Raw genomic sequence first — 20,908 nt, 5'->3', positions numbered from 1 at the left:
ATTTATATTAATGTGAGCAGTTGTGAAATGTGATGTTTGTACGTAATATGTGTTTATGTGATGTCAAAAATAATATAGAGGATGTAAACGTTATCAGTGTAAAATAGCACAAGAAGAAGTTGTAGATAAATAACAAGGCACAAACAACACAAAGACGTAAGAGTACGGTAAAATGGGAACTATTTACCGTTAAATTACGCACATGCACTTGGCACGGGAAGTTCAAAGCACTCGATTGCTGAGGAAGACCTTCTTTCCAATCGCGGGAAACAAGAAACTTTGAAATTTTAACAATTACATAGTTTTTCCAATATGTCGCCGAAAATATACCCACATTGCGTGAACAAAACAATAGAGACTACGATTAGTAACTAAGAACGTCTGTAATAACGTCAAAACTTTCCTAGTTAACAAAGTTAACATAAAAACAATCAAATTGATAGCCGTGCGAATGTCTAGTTACTGCACAAAAGTACACCCACGCAGGTCTTCAAAGGCTAAAAATATTACAGTAACCTTTGTCTTTGTCTAATATTGACATCCTGTGTGTTACACGTCTTTCTCAAAATTATACTTAATTGTAACACACTACAACGAAAGAAAAATTCCACAAAACAAAGCACGATGTGGGAGTAGACGCAAAAAGCACCGATACATGAAATAATCAACTACGAGTAATTTAACAAGAAGTTAAAACTTTTGTCAAACCTTATGGAAAGAGGCAATAATCCTTTCTTTTGATTATCTATTTCCATGTAAATTCAACTGCAATTGACGTATTGGAAGGAAAGTCAAATAAGTTTATTAATAGCACTGAAAACTCTTGTAGCGACATGAACTCATTAATTTGTATTATAAATCCTACTGCAAGAAAAAAAACATTTCAATATGTTAAACATGTTCAAAATCTTAATGCAGTTTTCACAACAAAACAAGCACTAACATTCAAATCAAATTTTCAAATCGAATAATTATGAGATTCTGCAAATATTTGTTTTGCGTGAGTTCATTTCAAAGTTTTTTCATAATTCTATGTTCCTGGACAACATAGCGGTCACGTAACTATTATTCTTCTCGAGAAGATCTTGTTTAAATGAAGCAAATTGCTCTGAAACTTGTAAATCGGTCAGATCGTCAATCGGCAAAGCAGCTACACTTTGGAGATATTTGTAAATCATTTTGTCTCCTTCCTTGAAAATAAAAGTCACGACTAGTGAACAACAAAGAACGAGACAGTCTCTACACTACCTAAAATTTATAAACTAAGATAACCTATGTCAGTGAAGGTAGTGATTAATGAACAACAAAGAACAAGAACAGTCTTTATACTACCTAAAATATAACCTAAGATCGCGTGTGTCGGTGTAGGTAGTGATGAATGAACAACAATGAACAAAAACAGTCTTTATACTACCTAAAATATAAACTAAGATAACTTGTGTCAGTGTAGGTAGTGATGAATGAACAACAGAGAACGAGAACAGTCTTTACACTACCTAAAATATAAACTAAGATAACTTGTGTCAGTGTAGGTAGTGATGAATGAACAACAGAGAACGAGAACAGTCTTTACACTACCTAAAGTATAAACTAAGATAACATGTGTCAGTGTAGGTAGTGATGAATGAACAACAAAGAACAAGAACAGTCTTTATACTACCTAAAATATAACCTAAGATCGCGTGTGTCGGTGTAGGTAGTAATGAATGAACAACAAAGAACAAAAACAGTCTTTATACTACCTAAAATATAACATAAGATCGCGTGTGTCGATGTAGGTAGGAATAAGAAATTAGAGAGCAAGAACAGGTTCCGTGCATGTAAAAAATTATTTGTTTGGCTCATGGTCGAGTGCAGGAAATGGTGCAACATAAGTCATAATGAACCAAAAGAAAAGATAAAGAAACAACTTCAACGAACCTTTTTATCCGAACGACGCTTTTTTGCTAGAGACTTCTCCTCTATTAAAAATTTAAAAGCTTTAATAATAGACAATTACACTTTAGATGGTTGTAAAGAGCTCGTTACCATCCACGTCACAGGTAAAGTTTCCAGTCTGGTCTTGAAAATCTTCCAATTCAATAGCTTTTCTTTTTGCAAACTAAAAAAACACATGGCAAGTGAGAGGAAAAAAACCCCATTTGTAACATTAAGGTGCCTATATTATGTTTTTGCATTTTTGCCATTTAGATAGTTCGGCTACTTTAACAACTTTTGTAATATATTTCATACTTCGAAAATATGGTTTTGCTGGATATTTTGCACTTCAAGTTGAAAAATTGGTCGTTTTCATTGTTTGACCGCCAGTATAAAAAAGCTGGTAACTAATGTTATTTTTGACGTCACATCGGGAAATCATCTGTTGCATTTTGTTTATAATGGGATGTTTTTGAACATCCACGAAACAAGATGCCATACACGTGAGTAATGCAACAATATAGCTATGCTTTTGAGGAAATTATGTCTAAAATACAGTGTTTTCTTAAAATGTGTTCCCGATATGACGTCAGATCTAGGCTTTCGTCACGGTCAGGCAAATTATCACCGACTTTGAGCTCTAAAAAATGCACGAAGATCAAATTTCGAAATATAAAATATAATGACAATAAGTTTAAAATTTTCCATACTAACCTAATTGCAAAAACATATTACAGGCGTTTTAAGAACTATTCAGGGGGGGGATTTAGAAAATTGCGGGTACATAGGCTTTCTTGGTTGTCATTCTCAGTCCGTAAAACGCACAGTCAGATCAACACACGAGAAAGGAATTAAGAGTGACGGCCAAGAAAGCTTTTTTGACTGTCCTAAGAAAAATGGATTACATTCAATAAATTGACAGTTTGCTGAATTTATTAACAAACCTCGATCACTTTAAGAGGAAAATTTGTTAACTCGGCGACATGTATTCCAAAACTCTGATCGCAGACACCTAGAAATTTATAGCAATATTTTAGAAAAGAATAAAACACTTGCCCACATGTAAAAAAATTGAAACCAATTTGCTCCAGTTCATAAAGCAAATAGCGATTGTAAAATTATCGAGACACTAATCCTAAGACAGCTGAAGCTAATTGACCAAGCATGAAGCCATTTAAAAATTGCAAAAAATAACTTAATTTTTTCGCAATTCAAGGTTTACAAAAGTTCAGCTAGCCAGGAATCGGTATATTAAAAGCGATTTTGCCTAATTGACAGGATCCAATACGTAGTTAACATCTGACAAACTCAGAAGCTTTTTTACAAAATTCTACCTGTATAAATTTATATGTAGCACATCAATATGACATTGGCTAACAAGTACCGCTAAAGAATCACCAAAGGGATCAGTTATGCCGAACATTAAAGAGCTTCGAACTTTTACTTCATTCAAATAGTGCGTTCATGTCAGTAAAATCATTTGACCCCTAACTAAGCCTCCAGATAATCGCAGTTTTATATAAACACTTCATCCAATGTAGATTTAAAGAAAATACCCCAAACGAAAAGTTTGATATGATCGATTGCTTTCAATAACAAACACACGGATGCTTGGCTCAGCTTATCGCAATCCCAGTAACCCAACAACTCAAGGTCAGTCTACCGAAGACTACCGAATCGTCGAGTACCAGACAGTTCACATATCAACTGTTTTCAGGACCCCTGCGATATCATCATTGCTCAACGCATACGTATCACGCCTAAACATTTTGTACTGCATCTTTGGTTTTTCGCATGCGGTGTACTGCGGTTACGAATAAACGTGCGTGTAATGCGTACAAGGCTTTTCTTTAATATGGCAAAAGGTACAGGTGTAGTTTATGATTTTTCAGTAAATTTTGGAAGTTAATGTAAACAATTACATAGCATGCTTTAATAATAAGATTTTATTTTATAATTGTATACACTGTTAAAACCAGATAAAATGGGCTTTAAGTAACTGAATGGGTTTCGCTGTTCAAATAAAGAATAAAATTAAAATTTTACAACAGCAGTGATCTAAGGTCATTGTACTCGACTCAAGGATGAGATGAAAGAGATTCAGGAGTAGTTTGAAAGTTTGAAAACGGGCTGAGTGAAAATTTACAAAAGTTTTTTTAAAAAACCAAAAGATATCGTATATAAACATAGAATTAGCTTCTAAGATAAATAGAAAGTTATTTTAAGTCTTAAGAAGAACTCAAATGTACATGGAAGTCAAAGTAGAACTTAACTAAAAAGTTAGTTTATGCTGATCCACGAGTTAAAAATGAGCACAGAATGAGCGAGTCTATCCACCAAGTGAATAAAGTTTAGAATTGCTTCGGAAATCAGCAGCCAACAGAAATCATACGGACGAGCAAACGTACTAATATTAATACTACCAAATAAGCTGGCTACATAAACTAATTCAATTCTTGACGAGCTGATTCTCCGTGTTGCTCGATCAACTACTTTTTCTGCTCAATCAAGACAAGGCTTTCAAATAAAACTGTTACTTGCCTGGTTTTATTCTGTACAACAAAGTAAGACAATTATCTGTAGCCATGGCAGTCACGTGATAGTTTCTAACAGTAGGAACAACATCGGCCAACGCCGTCAATTCATGAAAATGAGTTGCAAAGAGGCATGGGGCCTTTATACGCGTCGATATGTATCTATATTAAGAGATGAGTGTAAGCACTAAGGTCTTCGACGGTGGTGTAATATACCTAAGATCGACCGAAACATTGATAAAACAAATATTGAATCAAATGACGAAGTCAACAATCATTGAACATACTCTGAAATAGCCCAAGCTAAACCAAAGCCATCGTAAGTTGATGTTCCCCGTCCAAGCTCATCGATAATGATAAGAGAGTTTTCAGTCGCAATCTGAAAGCAAAATAAGGGCAGACCTAGGTGATGTCGTTTCAGTAAGATTTTTGTAAAAAATGCTCGGATTAAGACATCAATTAGAGCCCAATTAACGAGTTGAAAGACATAATTCCGAAGCAAAAACTGTTAATCGGTGTTTGTATATTTTCGTAAATAACTCTTCAAATTTCTATTTTCTTTGCTTTTACGATATATTGTGTATATACTTTGTCAAATACAGGCTGGCCCAAATAATTTTGACGCTTGATAAAACGCTTATACAATTCGTTTTATATACTGACGACGCACTCCAATTTGTGTTAATGAGCATAATAATCAATGATTATGAAAAACCTGAAATATTTACAAGCCTCAAAAACCAAATTCTATTGAAAAAAGTACTGACAAAAATATTTGTACACCTATAGGTGTACTATATCTATTATACATTGACCTTAAATTTTCTCTATTCACAAACGGTCGAGGATGCACATAAAATATTGAATAGCAGGAGGATAACGTCAAAACAGCAGAAACTGTTTACATTGTGAATATCATGCCCTGAGACAAAAAATTGATTTATTTTTGATCTTAAAGCGTGAAAATAACAAAGTACCCATACAATATTCCTGAAAGAATGGGTACTTTGTCTCACATACCCTTAGTATCGAGGAAGTTTCGAGCATTTCTGACATAAAAGTGGAAACACCTTTTACTTGATTGTCAGAAGATCCGACTCTTGCTAATGTTGCGTCTCGGATAGAAATACTGGCCTCCTCACATGGAACAAAGCATCCAATTTGAGCCATGAGTACAGCAACACTCACCTTTACAGTAAAGATACATATAAAAAAATGTCTCATGCATGCATACCAAATACACACTTAAATTGATTAAGGTACACAGTTTAAGCAACAAATAATTTACATGTATAAAGTTGTGAAACTCGTTTTTTCAACCTTTTAGCAATATTAAATTTGAAAGTAACTTTCTAATATATTTCTTCAATTACTCACCGATCGTATATATGTTGACTTGCCACCCATGTTAGGGCCAGTAATAATCAGGAAATATTGTTCATCTAAGTAGAAAACGTTCAAGGTAGGAGATGATTACAAGCATGTTTATAACATTTTGTGGGAAAATTTGTACCCTCCTGTCAAAGCTAGGCGCACCATGCAATAAAACCAACCATTATAAAAATCATCTCAGGATAAATTTTTGTTGGATAAACCAGAATTGCAAAATTATGAACTAAATAAGAAGCAGCAACCGACAATTTGTATTTGTTGAAGGCTTTTCCTATAAATATTTATGTAATATATCCAATAACACTGCTGGTAAATAAACTAACGTTGCATTTTGCAAACAAACACACACTCGAAGTGCCCAGAAACCACAACTTTTTTGAAAACCTTTGTGCCATTAAAAATAATTAAAACACGACAACAGTTCGACAATAAATTAAAATTTAGTTTTGTACTCGTTACGTATGCAACAAGAAAGATCATCATTTGCTACCAAAAATATTTGTTTTCCAATCTTCCCTCAATAAGAAAGCACGGAAAAATCTTCACCAACCTCTTTTCAATATAACGTCGTTTGGGATAAAAGAAACATCGTCCTGAACTTCTAAACATGGATGCCTACAAGCTTTCAACTCTATCAGCCCTTGCTCTGAAAAAAATCCCACATAGACAATAGGTACATTGATCAAGTGTTGAGTTAATGAATAAAGAACAAACCTTTTGGTAATATCTTCGGACGACAGTAAGGTATAGGAGCGCAAGCAGCTACGTGAGCAAAACTAAAGGCAAAAAAAATTTTCTATAAAAGTGACGATAGAAGTTCGACAATTCGTGCAATTCGAACCTAACTAAGACGTCAAGTTTTGCCAGGACATCACTCAAAATTTGCATCGGTTCACCGTAACCACCTAAGATAAAATATTAAAGAAAATCACCAATCACTAGAATAGATATTCGCACTTATACTTTGAACATAAGTCCTTTTTGCACGAAGACACTAGACTGGGGTACATATAGGACTCGACTTTCAACATCTAATCACCCCTGATGAAGACACTAGACTGGAGTATGTAAAGACTCAAGTTTCAACATCACATCACCCCTGATGAAGACACTAGACTGGAGTATGTAAAGACTCAAAATATCACATCATTCCTGATGAAGACACTAGACTGGAGTATGTAAAGACTCAAAATATCACATCATTCCTGATGAAGACACTAGACTGGAGTATGTAAAGACTCAAAATATCACATCATTCCTGATGAAGACACTAGACTGGAGTATGTAAAGACTCAAAATATCACATCATTCCTGATAAAGACACTAGACCGGAGTATATAAGTAGTTAAGTTTCAATATCACATCATTCCTGATGAAGACACTAGACTGGAGTATATAAGTAATTAAGTTTCAACATCAGATCACTCCTGATAAAGACACTAGACCGGAGTATATAAGTAGTTAAGATTCAACATCAGATCACTCATGAGGAAGATACTAGACTAGAGTTTATAAGGACCAAAGTTTCCATATTAGTCAACATCATGCGGAAACACTAGAACGCGAGTAAAACTAAAAAATTGACAATCTCTGTTTCATTCTTTCAGACTGGAGTAAAGAACTCTAAATAAGAACAGATAATGCACTCATGATACAAATTCGTAGCTTACCTGCAACTTTTAACACTTCATCTGCAAGTTTACTTTGAACATCATCGTACGTGTTCTTCAAAACGCGAAACTCTTCGTTTATTCGTCTTAAAACGGAAGTCGTAAAACGTACGCCATCTTTCTTCGTTTCCAGCGTAATGTAAGGCTTTTTACCACGTAACTTTTTCTCTTCCTGGAAAGGACAAGATCAACAGTCTTAAAAACTGAAAATATGTAATCTATTTACGTATGGATTGTTTATAGGACGAGACAAAATGGAACAGTATCAATAGCGTAGCCAGCCTCGATAATATGAGTAGTAAATGCATATAAGATACATCTGATTTAATTCAAAGGAAATTATCCGAACTGAACATTCATATATGAATATCGACCACCCCCCTCCCCCACCTGCTTCAGGGATATTTTCAAGGAAATTTCTATTACCGGTATACGGTAGTAAAAAGTCAATGTTCAATTCATTGAGTCTTTAAACTCAATCATCTTCCATAACGGCTTTTATATAAAAAAAAACCAATAAAACGCGTGTGAAGATTGTTCTGTAGCTGTGTTTGCATTATTTTGTGCATGACGCCATAAAAATATTAAATGACAAAATACATACACACGTTTACATACTAAAATATTTCATTTCAAACATACTGAACTCGCACTCGACGTTCAAAAGAACTAAAGTTACTCTTTCTTCTATTTGTTGTTTGAACTGAAACTGGTGAATATCATATAACAGAAAAACGCATAACAATGCACAAGAAACGTATACTACGAAAATATATGGTCCTCCACCCAAATAAAAACGTCTTATTCAGATGTCACGTGGGTGCATAAGTAAGATCATTTAAAGTCAGCATTGCGCATATTGTTGTAGAAGGCATTAATGTGGGGAAATGACTCGTATCGGGAAAAATTCCTATTGATGAAAAATCCCGACTACATATGGACAGTGATGGATTAAGGCGAGAGGTGCGGATAGGTGCGCACATACAAAACCATCGTGGATCCATCACTGCATATGAAGACTGCACATATAAAATGTTATGGAAAACACATGTACTGATATATGGACAGTGATGGATTAAGGCGAGAGGTGCGGATAGGTGCGCACATACAAAACCATCGTGGATCCATCACTGCATATGAAAACTGCACATATAAAATGTTATGGAAAACACATATACTGACATATGGATAGTGATGGATTAAGGCGAGAGTTGCGGATAGGTGCGACATACAAAACCATCGTGGATCCATCACTGAATATGAAGACTGCACATATAAAATGTTATGGAAAACACATATACTGACATATGGACAGTGATGGATTAAGGCGAGAGATGCGGATAGGTGAGCACATACAAAACCATCGTGGATCCATCACTGCATATGAAGACTGCACATATAAAATGTTATGGAAAACACATATACTGACATATGGACGCACGTCTCCGAGAGCATGGCCAATCTGATCTATTTAACCTCACTGCGTGTGCAAAGATTTTCGTGTTTATAGTAAAAATAATACTATTCTTCATGATAGCAATTAACAAATAACGAAAGTAAATCTGAAGACTGACTGTCACATCCGGTATCTTATATACGCACACAGCCTTACAAAATCAAGAAACCGTTCTCACATGCCTTTCTTGTGATGCGTAGAAAATATCCTAACTGGTTACTCGTTTCCAGTTTGATTGTTTTTCCAGCTTCTAGACCCAACTCACTCGCAGCCTGTAAATGGCAAATGTATTTGTTCAATATCATGAGTTCATGATATTAAATGAACAAAACATTACGCTACCTTATTTAATTCTCGAGGAATTTTCTGCTGCAATTGATCCATGCTTTCTCTGCATTCTACATAAATTAAATTATGATGATTCAAACTAAGAAATGTAACTAAAATATACATCAACGCAAAAGCAGAAGATTGCCGCTAAAGTACGATATTCTCATAAGTCATTCTCATCTACAGCTGAAACATTCTCATCTACAGCTAAAACATCCTCATCTACAGCTAAAACATCCTCATCTACAGCTAAAACATCCTCATCTACAGCTAAAACATCTTCATCTACAGCTAAAACATCCTCATCCAAAGCTAAAACATACTCATCTACAATTAAGGCATCCTCATCTATAGCTAAGACATCCCACAGTTTACCTTGAAGGGCCTCGTCAAATGAAGGTTTGATAAGAAATTCCTGATTTTCTATTTGATCAAAATCAATGGTTGTTTCTATCAGTTCATTATATTTTGTGAAGTCTTGCATTAGTTCCTAAAACCAAAAGAGAAAAGTCTATTGAACATTATTCTCTAGTTTTCGTTTACTTTAACCGTTGTAAATCAACGTACAAAATCTCAGTTCAAACGTTAACGTGAATTAAGACTAAGAGAAACATGAAACGTATTAAAAATACGTGAGTATTCCTTTCCTGCCCTATTACCCAGCCTGCCTTTCGGCAACCGCATTCTTGACTGAAAACCTTTTTGTCAATGACCGTCAAATTTACATGTACATGCAACAAGGCTTGAATTGTGAATTCCATCAAAAATGGTTAGACAGACAAACGTTTCCCATACGCTCATAACGCCACGAAAAATTCTAAATACATAGATACACAATAGCTACGAGCTGTCATTGACGGAAAGCTATGTAAAATTCCCAGGGAATAATATCGCTTCGCCAAACAAAATGCAACAAGAAACTTGAGTTGACTTCTTGTAGTTTGAGCACTATTGTAAATCTACTATGCAATTCCACAAAGCTCAACTGTATATCCTGTTCACAAGTTACCATAAAGCTATCATGTGTATAACCACGTGGTCTTATAAATTAACCATATCATTGCAAACAATGTTCTATTACATACACTTTTATACAATATTGAATGGCTTTAAAGTGCAAATTGAGTTTAAAAATTTAAAAAGCACCAAAAAACCTTAGCCTGCTATCTAAGAACAATATCTTCAGGATAGCCCTAGAGTCTGTAAAAACCAATACGTTATCAAATTCTTTATAAATTGTTTACGGATAGTGGCGAAGACACAAATAACATTTATTCATCTCGTGTTATATTTGGTGAGATTAAGATTGCGGCAATGTCGAGTTTGACAAATTGGTAAGCACGCAAATTCGGTTTCATCAACTGAACGTAATAAGTGATTTTACAAGGAGCATTTAGAATTGAATAGTCTATCGAAGAAACATTGGAGACTTCTTTAAGTCAGTAGGAGAATTGTACAGGAGCACCTCTCACCAAGCAACCTATTTTCTGATAGCACGTTTCTGAGACGTTATATAATGTTAATGTTTTAGTAAAAAACAGTGTATAAAAAAGATAAAAAATTGGTACCTGCAGTGGTATGATAAACACTTCAGTAATCAGTGGTTGATGTTCATCATTGCATTCTTCTAAACCCGTCACAAGTTCCTGAATCCTGGCCACCGCCTGATACACACGCACACAGTCCTGAAGTTGAATATCATGCAGCCTTTAAATTGAGCGGAACACATAAAATAAAATCTATCTTCGGGTAAACATGCTTTTACTTGAATGATAAGAAATACACAATTGTGTTTATAGATAAAGTCACGCATTTTAGCCTACAGTCGTATTAATATTTCTCTTGGCCGTGCCTGAAAAGATTGGAACTACATAGTTGACATGCCAGCTTCAAATTTCGTAAGAAATAGCCTTCCAGTTTTATTCAATTGAATGGGTTTAACGTACTTACAATGCAGCAAAACAACACAAAAAGACATTATATTTTCCATGATATTTTCACACCTTTAGTGTCGCTCGACTTTTCTGAAACTTCTTCGCCATTCTTGAGAAGTCAAGAAACCGCCTCAGTTCCTCCTGTGAAAAACGACACAGAATCTTCAGCAACTACGTATCAAGATTTTACGGTTCAGTGAAATAAAACAGAGGCGTAGCCAGCCTTCTAAATTTAGTCCTTGTACGTAAATTTTAAAAAAAGTCATCAGTCTTTTCTGGTTCTTTCAGAGAGTAAAGACAGCGAAATTTCTTTAGCATGCAGGACTAATTATAACCGGACTGGGTACACCACTGTTTAGAATAAGAATGGCGTAACGTAAGGAAATAATAAAGAAAATGCTACAACAAATTGACATATTTACAATAATCGTTTAACAAGTTATAGCGTTATAAAGTGTTACCTGAACTGTTTGACGCAAAAGTACGTTGTTGACAAAAGCCTCCGTGATATTCAGTCTTTCGCCTGCACGAGAGATAAAGATATACGTAGGCTTACGAACATCATAAATTACGAACAAAGAGGTAAAAAATTTGCTATAAACACTATTAGAAGTCAATTTCAAATGTGTAGTTGACAATGAATCCAAATTGTACTCATATAATGAGCGCTGTTTTCGCATCGTTGAAAATCACACCCAAACCGCCACAATACGTATGCACAGTAATAAAAGCATGACACAACCTCGTAACTTACCTGCATAAACTTGTCAAAAATACCTAGATTTACTTAATTTACCTACCCACTTACTCACCAACAAATGTACTTGCTTGCATGTAATAAGACAAATGTAATGTAGAATTATGGACCCTTTAATATACCTAACAATGTACCTTGCAGTACACGTATCGAAGTGTCAACGAATGTCATGCACCAACCCCTATACACCCACTAATGTGGCTAACAATATGCCTACCAATGAACGTACCTATGTGTCAAAAATGTACCAACAGATCCAACTACCTATTCATTTATAGCAATTCACCTAACAATGCATGTATTTATGTTCCAATCGATCTATCAGCCAATTCATCTACTAATGCATGTAGCTACCTTTTTATAAAAAAAGTTCCAATTGATCTATCAACAAATTCATCTGATAATGCACGTACCTTTTTTAAAAAATGTACCATTCGATGTATCAACCAATTAATCTGGTAATGCATGTAACTTATTATAAAAACTGTACCAATAGATCTATTAACCAATTCATTTGCTAATGCATGCAGCTTTTTATAAAAAATACCCCAACCGATATATTTACCAATTCATCAACAAATTCGTCTAACAATGCGCCTGCACATACACTTGGCATTGTACTTATACTTTTATCTATGTATGTGCCAATATTTGTACCAATTCCATCAACCTGCGAGGAACTAACCATTGTACCTACCTATGCGTTGTTCATCCAGTAAAGGCTGTTTAATCCATTGTCCCAAAAGTCTCTTGCCTTGAGGAGATCTGCATTTATTTAGCAAATTCATCAAACACATGGACTTGGAGCCTACACAAGAAAAAACATGTTGATTTACAATTCGGGCAGAAGTCTAATTTTTCTGCACGTTGTCAAAAAAAAAGTAAATGAACAGCACGTTTCAGTATCCACTGCACGTTTTGACTGAGGGCGTCAACTGTAAATCACTATATCTACTGGTTTAAAGTTCACATCAATAATCAGTTTTTGATATTTTTTACGCCAACTAAGTAAGATTTTGTGGCTGATAAAATAAGGTTTTGTGGCCACTACGATTAGAGTCTCGCAGTAAGTCATCACGTCATAAAAGTCTAAGTCTAATCCTGACTCAGTCCCCTCGACCAGACCCTAAATCCCAGTCCCTTACCACTAACACACGAGTTGTGGAAAATACTAATCCATCTTTGCAGTCATGAACGCGTGCATAAGAATTGCAGAAACAGGCCAAGTGAGCAATGGTTATATTTTCACATAAAATTAAATATTATGCTATATTTTCACATAACATTGATATATATATGCATGGATTAAACCATCCATATATGAATATTGTCTCCCTCACTTATCAAGCTGGCGACGTCATTGAGTATGTGTAGTAGAACTGCAATGAACATTTATTTTCAAAATAGGTCGATAGAGTTGAGTAATACCAATAAATCAGCGTAGTGAGGAAATAAATAGAATTTGTAGCACAATTCAAACTGTTTTTGCCGGGTTAAGACGCCATTTAGAATTACCGCATATGGGATCATTCGCGCTAAAGGTACGTAAGCAATCTATTTCTACTATATCTATGGTTCTTACTTACAAAAGCTAATTCAGTTTTGCCGTCATGGTCACAAGGGTTATCTTACTTTTCATGCAAAAAGAAAGATTGAATATCATTGTCATACCATCTGTGGAAGAAGGTAAAATATTCAAAGCATGAACAGCTGCCGCATCAAGTTTCATGTGTTGACTCAAGTCAATGGTGGACAAACGAAAACGACCAAAGTTTGACTCATCAGACAGTACCTAAAACAAGAGAAATTGTTCCTTGCTATAGTAATTAATCCACCAGAAAATATTTGTTTATATATGTTCGTAAGCCCTTTTTTTCATTAGCTTATAAACAGGGACAATTAAATAAATGGGGAGGGGGTGTAACACAACGACTTTAATACACGGCTGTAATCTGTGCGCATTAAACATTCTATGTGAGTGGGCATGTCTGTGATATGAGTTTAGTGTTATTGGTGGGCTTATTAACGAGAGGGCTTATGATGTGGGGGGATGTGTGTGGGGAGGGCGCTTGAGGTGGAGTTTTAGGGTATTTCATGCTTAGATAACAGCATATTAATAGAGAATTTCTGTTAAGTATTTCGTTCATCAAACAATCGTAGAGGTATGCACAACCATACTCACAAGTGACATATCAATTACCTCAAGATACTTTATAATCACAGCAACGCATTCCATCGCTTGTTTCAAATCAACCTCAGCTGTTAAAAGTATACGTAATCGAAAACTTCAATTGAAAAGATAAAAATGTTAGAAAAAAAAATAAAACAATGACTTTGACTTACGCAAAGCCGAACTATCTCCAGGATTATTCTTTAAAAGTCTGTTGAGATCCTGCACAATGTCGATGGACGAGAAATCACCTACAAATAGAAATAAACATTATCTTTCATGAAACACCTCAAATAATGAAAACAGAGAAATAATATAATAAATAAAATCATAATACACAAAAATGCATAAAAAGGACGCAAACTAAAGGATGCATGGACAGCTATACTTATAGAATGATAGACCAAACCTGTTTATGCTACGACATCCCGGTTAGAAAATTATTTAAAATGAATTTGGACCTTGTGTTTAGTTGCTAATTTCAACTTATTTTTCTGGTAGCTCGCAAATTATGCATATCATGCCAAGTCATTTTGCGAAAGGTATACGCACTAGCTTGGGAGGTCACTCACGTTGTGGGAAACTTATCCAGAAGCACGTGACGTCATCATGGTTTGAAAAGATTTGATTAAGGTATTCGTGATGTGGAAATTACAAGTGGGACAGTGTGAGAAATGTGAATGTTTTGTTTAAATGTAAATCTAAACGTATCTTGTGAGAAGATCATTAAAAGGACGTGCATACACAGTGTTCAAACAGATGTTTTACCAAAAGCAAGATCTATGTATCCTGTCACTTTCTTTAAATGACTAACCTTTTTTCCTTTTGGTAATAAGAATTCCAGATCGTTTAATAACTTCTTCTAATTTGACAGCATCAGCTGATTTATCATTAGCTTGAATAATACATTCTTTTGGACCCATCTGAACTAACAATGCCTGAAAAGACAGTCAATCATAGAGATCTAGTAATGACAGACAACACGAAAAACACTGTAGTGACTACCTCAACATTAGAAAATTGATCATCATCAGCAATTTCACAGACGGAAATACTCCTTTCTGAAACATCAATACATGCTGCACCTAAAACCTGATGGATTGCAGTGGCAAATAAGTTTCTTGATAAGGGGACAAGGTCTTGATTAACGCCTAGCAAATAGCAAAGCGCGCTTAACTATTGCACAATTTCGCGAAGCAAATTACATCAATTGTAAAACTCATTTAAAGCTTCTTGCTATACCTTGTAAAACCTCACTAATTCACACATGCACACACCATGGCAAAGTTAAAGTAAGTAGAAGTTCATATAATTTTTTTTCTTGATTAAAAGGTTAAGGACAAATAACGTCAAAGCATTAATTGAGCTGTTATGTCTGTGTGAAATTCTCAACACGAATTGTTAGCCAGATCACTAGATTTTCACAACCTTAGGTCGAACGGAAAACATGTCATCTGTCTAGTTAAATAGTTAAAAATGCATGTCAAAGAAAATGGGCGCAAAATCCTTTTGATCATGACCTGGTAACTCAACTTATAAAACAATCTCCAATATCAAGCTTTTAAATACAGTAAATACGACATAAGATAATCCAAATAGTATAAAATGGTCACACCTTTCTGAAGAATGGCAATTGAAGACAGAGCCATTTGTTGCAAACTTATAGATATTGCACATAATGTAATAGCTGAAAAGAATCTGTCAAAAATGGTCGCGTAAACGAATGTTTTTTGACGCACTGTGCTCGTATTTATTCTAGTTAATTCAATACTTACACACCTTATTCATTCCACTCTCTGTGAGCACAGAGCACATTTATGCACAAAAGAAAGGGGTCAAAGAAAGGCATAATAATTTTGAGGCATTTTGATGTACAATTATCATTATATATGTTAAAGACGTACACTTGAACTCTGTTCATGACAAGGCTATTCACATGAACCTATTGCGTACCTATTTTTTATTTCTTCTTAAGCAGTCGAACATTGTCATGTTTAATCCAATGTTTAGTCAAATATAGTCTAAAGTAGTCAAATATAGTCCAACAGAGTCAAATATAGCCAAAGCACAACATAAATTTGCCATTATGTGATGCATCATGTCAAGCTAATTGTAGAAACACTATAGAAATAAATCTTCTAAATATTTTCAGCAATACCTTTTGATTAGAGTTCCCAATGAGTTTAAAAGCCATCACCGCAACAGAACTGGACATTTCATTGTTGCCAAACAAAATATCTTCAAACTGCTGTAAGTTTCCTGGAGAAGCCTACACAAAATATTAATCGACAAATAAAAAGCATGAGTGCAAATTAACTTGTTTAAAAGAAATGAAGAACATCAAAAGACAGCCACGACAAAAACGTACCAATCATATTAAAGCAAATGAGCATAGATACTATGTAAACTAGATGCAAAAAGTGACTAATTCTACTAGTCAATGAGCATTCGTGACAAAACTATGCTATATGCATTTGGCTTGTAATGAACTACAACATTTACAATACCAAACTGCTCCAACATGTTAACAAATTAATATACAACATATTAATATTTCATAAGAGTTGAAAAGCCCTAACACAGGAATGAAAAATATTTACACTGGAATTTAAAATATATGGCTGGTTGCAGTCATCAAAACATTTTCCAACCCCCTGGTCATAACTATAAAAATGTTTCTCGCCTATAAATCACAGCAAATCACACAATCACTCCCCCCCCCTGCTGTTCACACCTTTCCAGCAAGAAACCAGTTTTGTTTAGCTCCTTTGCCACCTTTGTTTTGATACATTTCAACTCGATACTGTCGAACTAATAAGAGCTCGCGGATTGTTGATTCAAACTTAGGCTTGCTTAATGCAATGGAAGGCATCTTCGTTTCTCCTGTAATAAAAAATTGACTTTCATGTAACAAGAAGCAAACATGAGCATGAGGGTGGAGTCAAATCTTTTTCAACCTGCACAAACTTCTTGTAAGAAAGGGGCCTTGATTCACCAACTAACTTCCAACAATGTGTAGCAATAACCATGTCCCACCAAAATAAACCCAAACCAAGAACATTTTAATAATATATAATTCAATAAAGTTACTATAAAAGTGCTATTTAGATAATATAGAATGTGCAAGTAGCAATTGAGGAAAAAGAAATTATGGCAATTGAGGGTGCAATACATAAAAAGTACTAGCGGTGTACATTATCCACATACCAGCCCCTATGTGCTTAACAATATTCAAAGACTTGATTATTTCTTTGGCAATGAAAGTTGCATCATTCCCATGGACGGTATAGTACTCCTAAATAAAAGCGATGAACCTAAGTTGGGTTGAAATGTATTCATCTTGTTTGTCAATAAGCGAGAACATCCCAATTGTGTTCTGTTGACTTACATTTCTATCAAACACACGAATTGTCGTTTCAGACTTCTGAGGACAGTTCCATAAAAACAAAGACAAATTAATCAGATAGGAAAGAAAACTGACAATATATTCTTTCTCGAGAAAAATATTCTGGTTTGAAAAGCTAACTAAAAAGTTCTTCAAGCGCTTCATTTTAATACAAGCGAGCATCAGCTACAGCGCCGAGGTTGTTCTTTCCTACCTTTGGAAGAGAATTCAAATACAACAGAAAAGTCTGTTCATACGGTACATCTAAAATATGAAAATATATGGTGTGGAAATAGTTATACACATAATAAAACAAATAAAAATGTACAAAACTACAAATAACGTCGTACCTAAAACAGCTTGTTTAGTTGTTTGGGCAGCCATATCTACTTCTTTTCTCCCTTCAGTCTTCCAACAGCTGTAAGTTTCCCGCGCAATTTTAGGGCTTGAAAAAACTCACACGTGACCAGAATTCACCGGTATATTGCTCCCATTGGTCGATTTCAAACTTTTTTTAAATCATTACTTTATTGTCATTTCATTGCAGACGCAATTTAAAAGTCGTAATTTCGCTAAGTGTCATCCTTTTAAAAGTCATTTCATAGAAGAAGTTTTTTAACGTTCTATTTTCACTCTTTTTGTCTTAGTATCTTTGGGTCTACGTGTACAGTTTCTAAATTCCCATTTGAGGCAAAATGGGAGTGCCTCTCTAAGGCTGAAAACTATGTAGTGCAGAGACCCACAGAAAGAAATCAAAAAAAAGGAGAGAAAGATAATGACACAAGAGTGTTCAAACAGAAAAGAGTTCATCATCAAGTAAAAGTCAATTGAATAAATATGATGAGGGAAAGCTAGAACTATATTGTAGTATGACAAAGCAGTTGCTGTCACCTTGACTATTACTTCTTTTGCTTAGCATGAAAAAATTTAAGATCAAAATATATAGATATGGAAATTGAAGATTCTGTCTTAAAAATTATGCATTTGATATTGCATAATTTGCCACCTTATCTACAAACACAAGAATAAACACAAGTAAACAGAATGTAGTGTCTACTCTCCAAAAAACTTAAGATAATATATAATGATTAGATACAGTCTTGATATAAATTGAACATGTTCATAGTCAATAGAGAAATTATTTCTCAAAACCTATAATTTAACAAAAAAATATTTTTGTACTTTACATTAAAGATTAAATTGCCATCAACATAAATGATGATATCAGAACATAACAAATACATAACCATCCTAAAACATTTCTGTTCCGTAAACTAACAACTATCTGAAGCTTTGACAAAAACACATGTATAGATAGTAGTGAGTTTACAGTGACAGAAAAATTCAAAACTGGTAACCAATAAATACCATGACGCTATTGGAGAACGATTCTTGAAGTTTTCCTTCATTTATCAAGTAAGGCAAGATACGATGTGTGCCATATTGTACCAATAATTTTTAAAATATTTCAAAAACGAATGCCTAAGATAAAGAATGGGCAACATTGGTAAAAATATTACATGCAATCGTATTGGTATATCTAATTGATATGAAGGCTGCATTGTACAGCTCCATTAATTTTAGCAGGCAACACTTTATCATGAACCATTGTAATACCATCACAATTAGTGAAGTGTAAAATTAACATACCTTACTTTTCTATGTTAGTCCATCATCATCTTCGTCTTCATCTTCATCAAAACCAAATGCAATATCATCTTGAATCTCCGCAGTATCATCAATTTTCACTAAATACATACACTTGCATTTAATTGATCAATCAATGAATTAAAAAAAAATTAAAATTAAAAAATTTGTGAAATAAAAAATTAATAAATTAAATAATAAACTTCAAATTAAAAAAAAGTGTTACCATCTTCAGGTAATTCTCCATAGGCTCGTAGACTCATTGCCTCATCCGGATTGTAACGCAAAATCACATCAGCTTTGTTATCCTGGACAACAAAAACGTAACCATGTAAATGGTTTGAGCCCAGGAGTATCGTTACATGTTTGTAGATGTAGATCGGCCAGGGTAGTATAGTTAGTATAGTCCACTGTACTAACCTGGACGATCTACATCTACAAACATGTAAAAACATAACCATGCCAAAGCAAAAGAATTTACAAGGACCAGACTACCCTATGATGAAGAAATAAGTGATTAAATACAAGTTATCAATTACCTGGAAATCTCTTAGGCCAAGTAATATGATGTCACCAGCATTTATCCAAACCTATTTGGGAGAGCCACAATAAGGTGAACACAAATATAATCAGAGATACAGCATCCTTCAGAGGTAACTTTCTCCTTAACAGATTTATATATTAAAAGCATACACCTATATCTGTTATTAACAATGGTAAAATATAGTTTGATCACATTTTAATGTAGCAATTAACAAAAAAATCGAATGAACCGTAAACTGACCTTTTTCCGAAGCTTTCCACGAATATGACACAGACGTTTCGTGCCATCAAAACACAAGGCTTCGAGACGGCCATTTCCTAACATTTTGGTCACTTGTGCGTACTCTACGACACAGTAAACATCGATTATCATGTTTCTTCATAAAAACTAACTTTAATAGTTTAAGTACTACAACCTTGACCATCTTCTTTGAACACAAGTTCACGTTTCTCCGACTCATTTTCGTTCTTGCCTCTTCGACGATTTTTTCCTCCCTTTCCTACAAAGTAACAACGCCATGAGCGAGTATTTCAAAAGAATTTACATTGATTCCACGAGAACATTTTACCTTTATTCTTAGGCATCACTTAAGCGCTTTTCTGTCTTCTTTTCAAAAAATAGTAGGGTTCTTATTTTGGAAATAAAAACAACGAAATCAGTTGACCATGAGTTGCCGAATCAAAGAACTAAGTATAAAATTATGACATCACGTAAGTGGCTGATGAACTCAAGTGCTAAACTGGATGGCGATCGTAACGATCTTTCAGTTGAAGATTAAAAAACATTGAACTAAAATAGATCTACAGTAGAGCTCCTATGTGTTTTCCACCTCTCCGAGGCGGGCACTACTTTCGAATCTTGTGCAATACGCTTTTAATTGCCATAAGCGCGCACCTCTCCCGTAAGGACACCAGGTAGAGGTCACGCAAGCGCCCCCTCTTACAGGAGGATAGACTGTTCCTCACTTCAATAAGATAAAGACTATCGCAAGACTCGTCTGTATTTACCTCATTTGGTTTTGCTCCTATATCCTCGTTCCTTTATCCTATCTTTCCTGGGAAGGAGGAATGTAAAAAAAGTTTATCGTTCCAGACACCTTGACAAAAACTCAAATGAAAGAAAGGCAGGGTTGCTAAAGGAAGGCAAAAAGTTTCAGACACCCTGACACAAAC

General features: G+C 34.7%; 2 protein-coding genes across 5 annotated transcripts; both read right to left on the bottom strand.

Moving 5' to 3' along the window:
* Positions 1–779: 779 nt before the first annotated feature.
* LOC124441384 (DNA mismatch repair protein Msh2-like) lies at positions 780–17,964 on the bottom strand. 3 transcript variants are annotated; one of them, XM_046991846.1, is made up of 30 exons: positions 17,896–17,964; positions 17,760–17,809; positions 17,549–17,584; positions 17,368–17,455; positions 16,895–17,043; positions 16,319–16,429; positions 15,166–15,252; positions 14,975–15,098; positions 14,334–14,411; positions 14,191–14,249; positions 13,662–13,782; positions 12,688–12,798; positions 11,695–11,756; positions 11,303–11,374; positions 10,868–10,984; positions 9,675–9,789; positions 9,312–9,367; positions 9,152–9,241; positions 7,514–7,685; positions 6,685–6,748; positions 6,558–6,619; positions 6,394–6,489; positions 5,829–5,893; positions 5,472–5,639; positions 4,739–4,830; positions 4,459–4,613; positions 2,862–2,929; positions 2,029–2,101; positions 1,921–1,961; positions 780–1,190 (listed from the first exon to the last, which is right to left on the bottom strand). In XM_046991846.1, the coding sequence occupies exons 1-30, from the start codon at positions 17,927–17,929 to the stop codon at positions 1,023–1,025; spliced, it is 2,784 nt and encodes a 927-aa protein (XP_046847802.1). In that variant the 5' UTR covers positions 17,930–17,964; the 3' UTR covers positions 780–1,022. The 3 variants fall into 3 exon arrangements, with proteins under 3 accessions (XP_046847802.1, XP_046847803.1, XP_046847801.1); XM_046991847.1 differs by having other exon boundaries at positions 17,549–17,552; positions 17,896–17,911; XM_046991845.1 differs by lacking the exons at positions 17,760–17,809; positions 17,896–17,964 and having other exon boundaries at positions 17,549–17,725.
* A 617-nt stretch (positions 17,965–18,581) lies between these two features.
* Positions 18,582–20,688, bottom strand: LOC124442970 (eukaryotic translation initiation factor 1A, Y-chromosomal-like). Of its 2 annotated transcripts, none has more exons than XM_046993489.1 (7): positions 20,305–20,688; positions 20,152–20,235; positions 19,977–20,080; positions 19,732–19,782; positions 19,419–19,500; positions 19,196–19,293; positions 18,582–19,027 (listed from the first exon to the last, which is right to left on the bottom strand). In XM_046993489.1, the coding sequence occupies exons 1-6, from the start codon at positions 20,318–20,320 to the stop codon at positions 19,205–19,207; spliced, it is 426 nt and encodes a 141-aa protein (XP_046849445.1). In that variant the 5' UTR covers positions 20,321–20,688; the 3' UTR covers positions 18,582–19,027; positions 19,196–19,204. The 2 variants fall into 2 exon arrangements, with proteins under 2 accessions (XP_046849445.1, XP_046849446.1); XM_046993490.1 differs by having other exon boundaries at positions 19,201–19,293.
* Between the last annotated feature and the right edge of the window lie 220 nt (positions 20,689–20,908).

The sequence above is a fragment of the Xenia sp. Carnegie-2017 genome, unplaced genomic scaffold, assembly GCF_021976095.1.
Source record: "Xenia sp. Carnegie-2017 unplaced genomic scaffold, XeniaSp_v1 HiC_scaffold_20, whole genome shotgun sequence".
NCBI lineage: Eukaryota > Metazoa > Cnidaria > Anthozoa > Malacalcyonacea > Xeniidae > Xenia > Xenia sp. Carnegie-2017.
The sequence above is the reverse complement of the archived record's forward strand: the minus strand, read 5'-3'. Positions and strand labels throughout refer to the sequence as shown.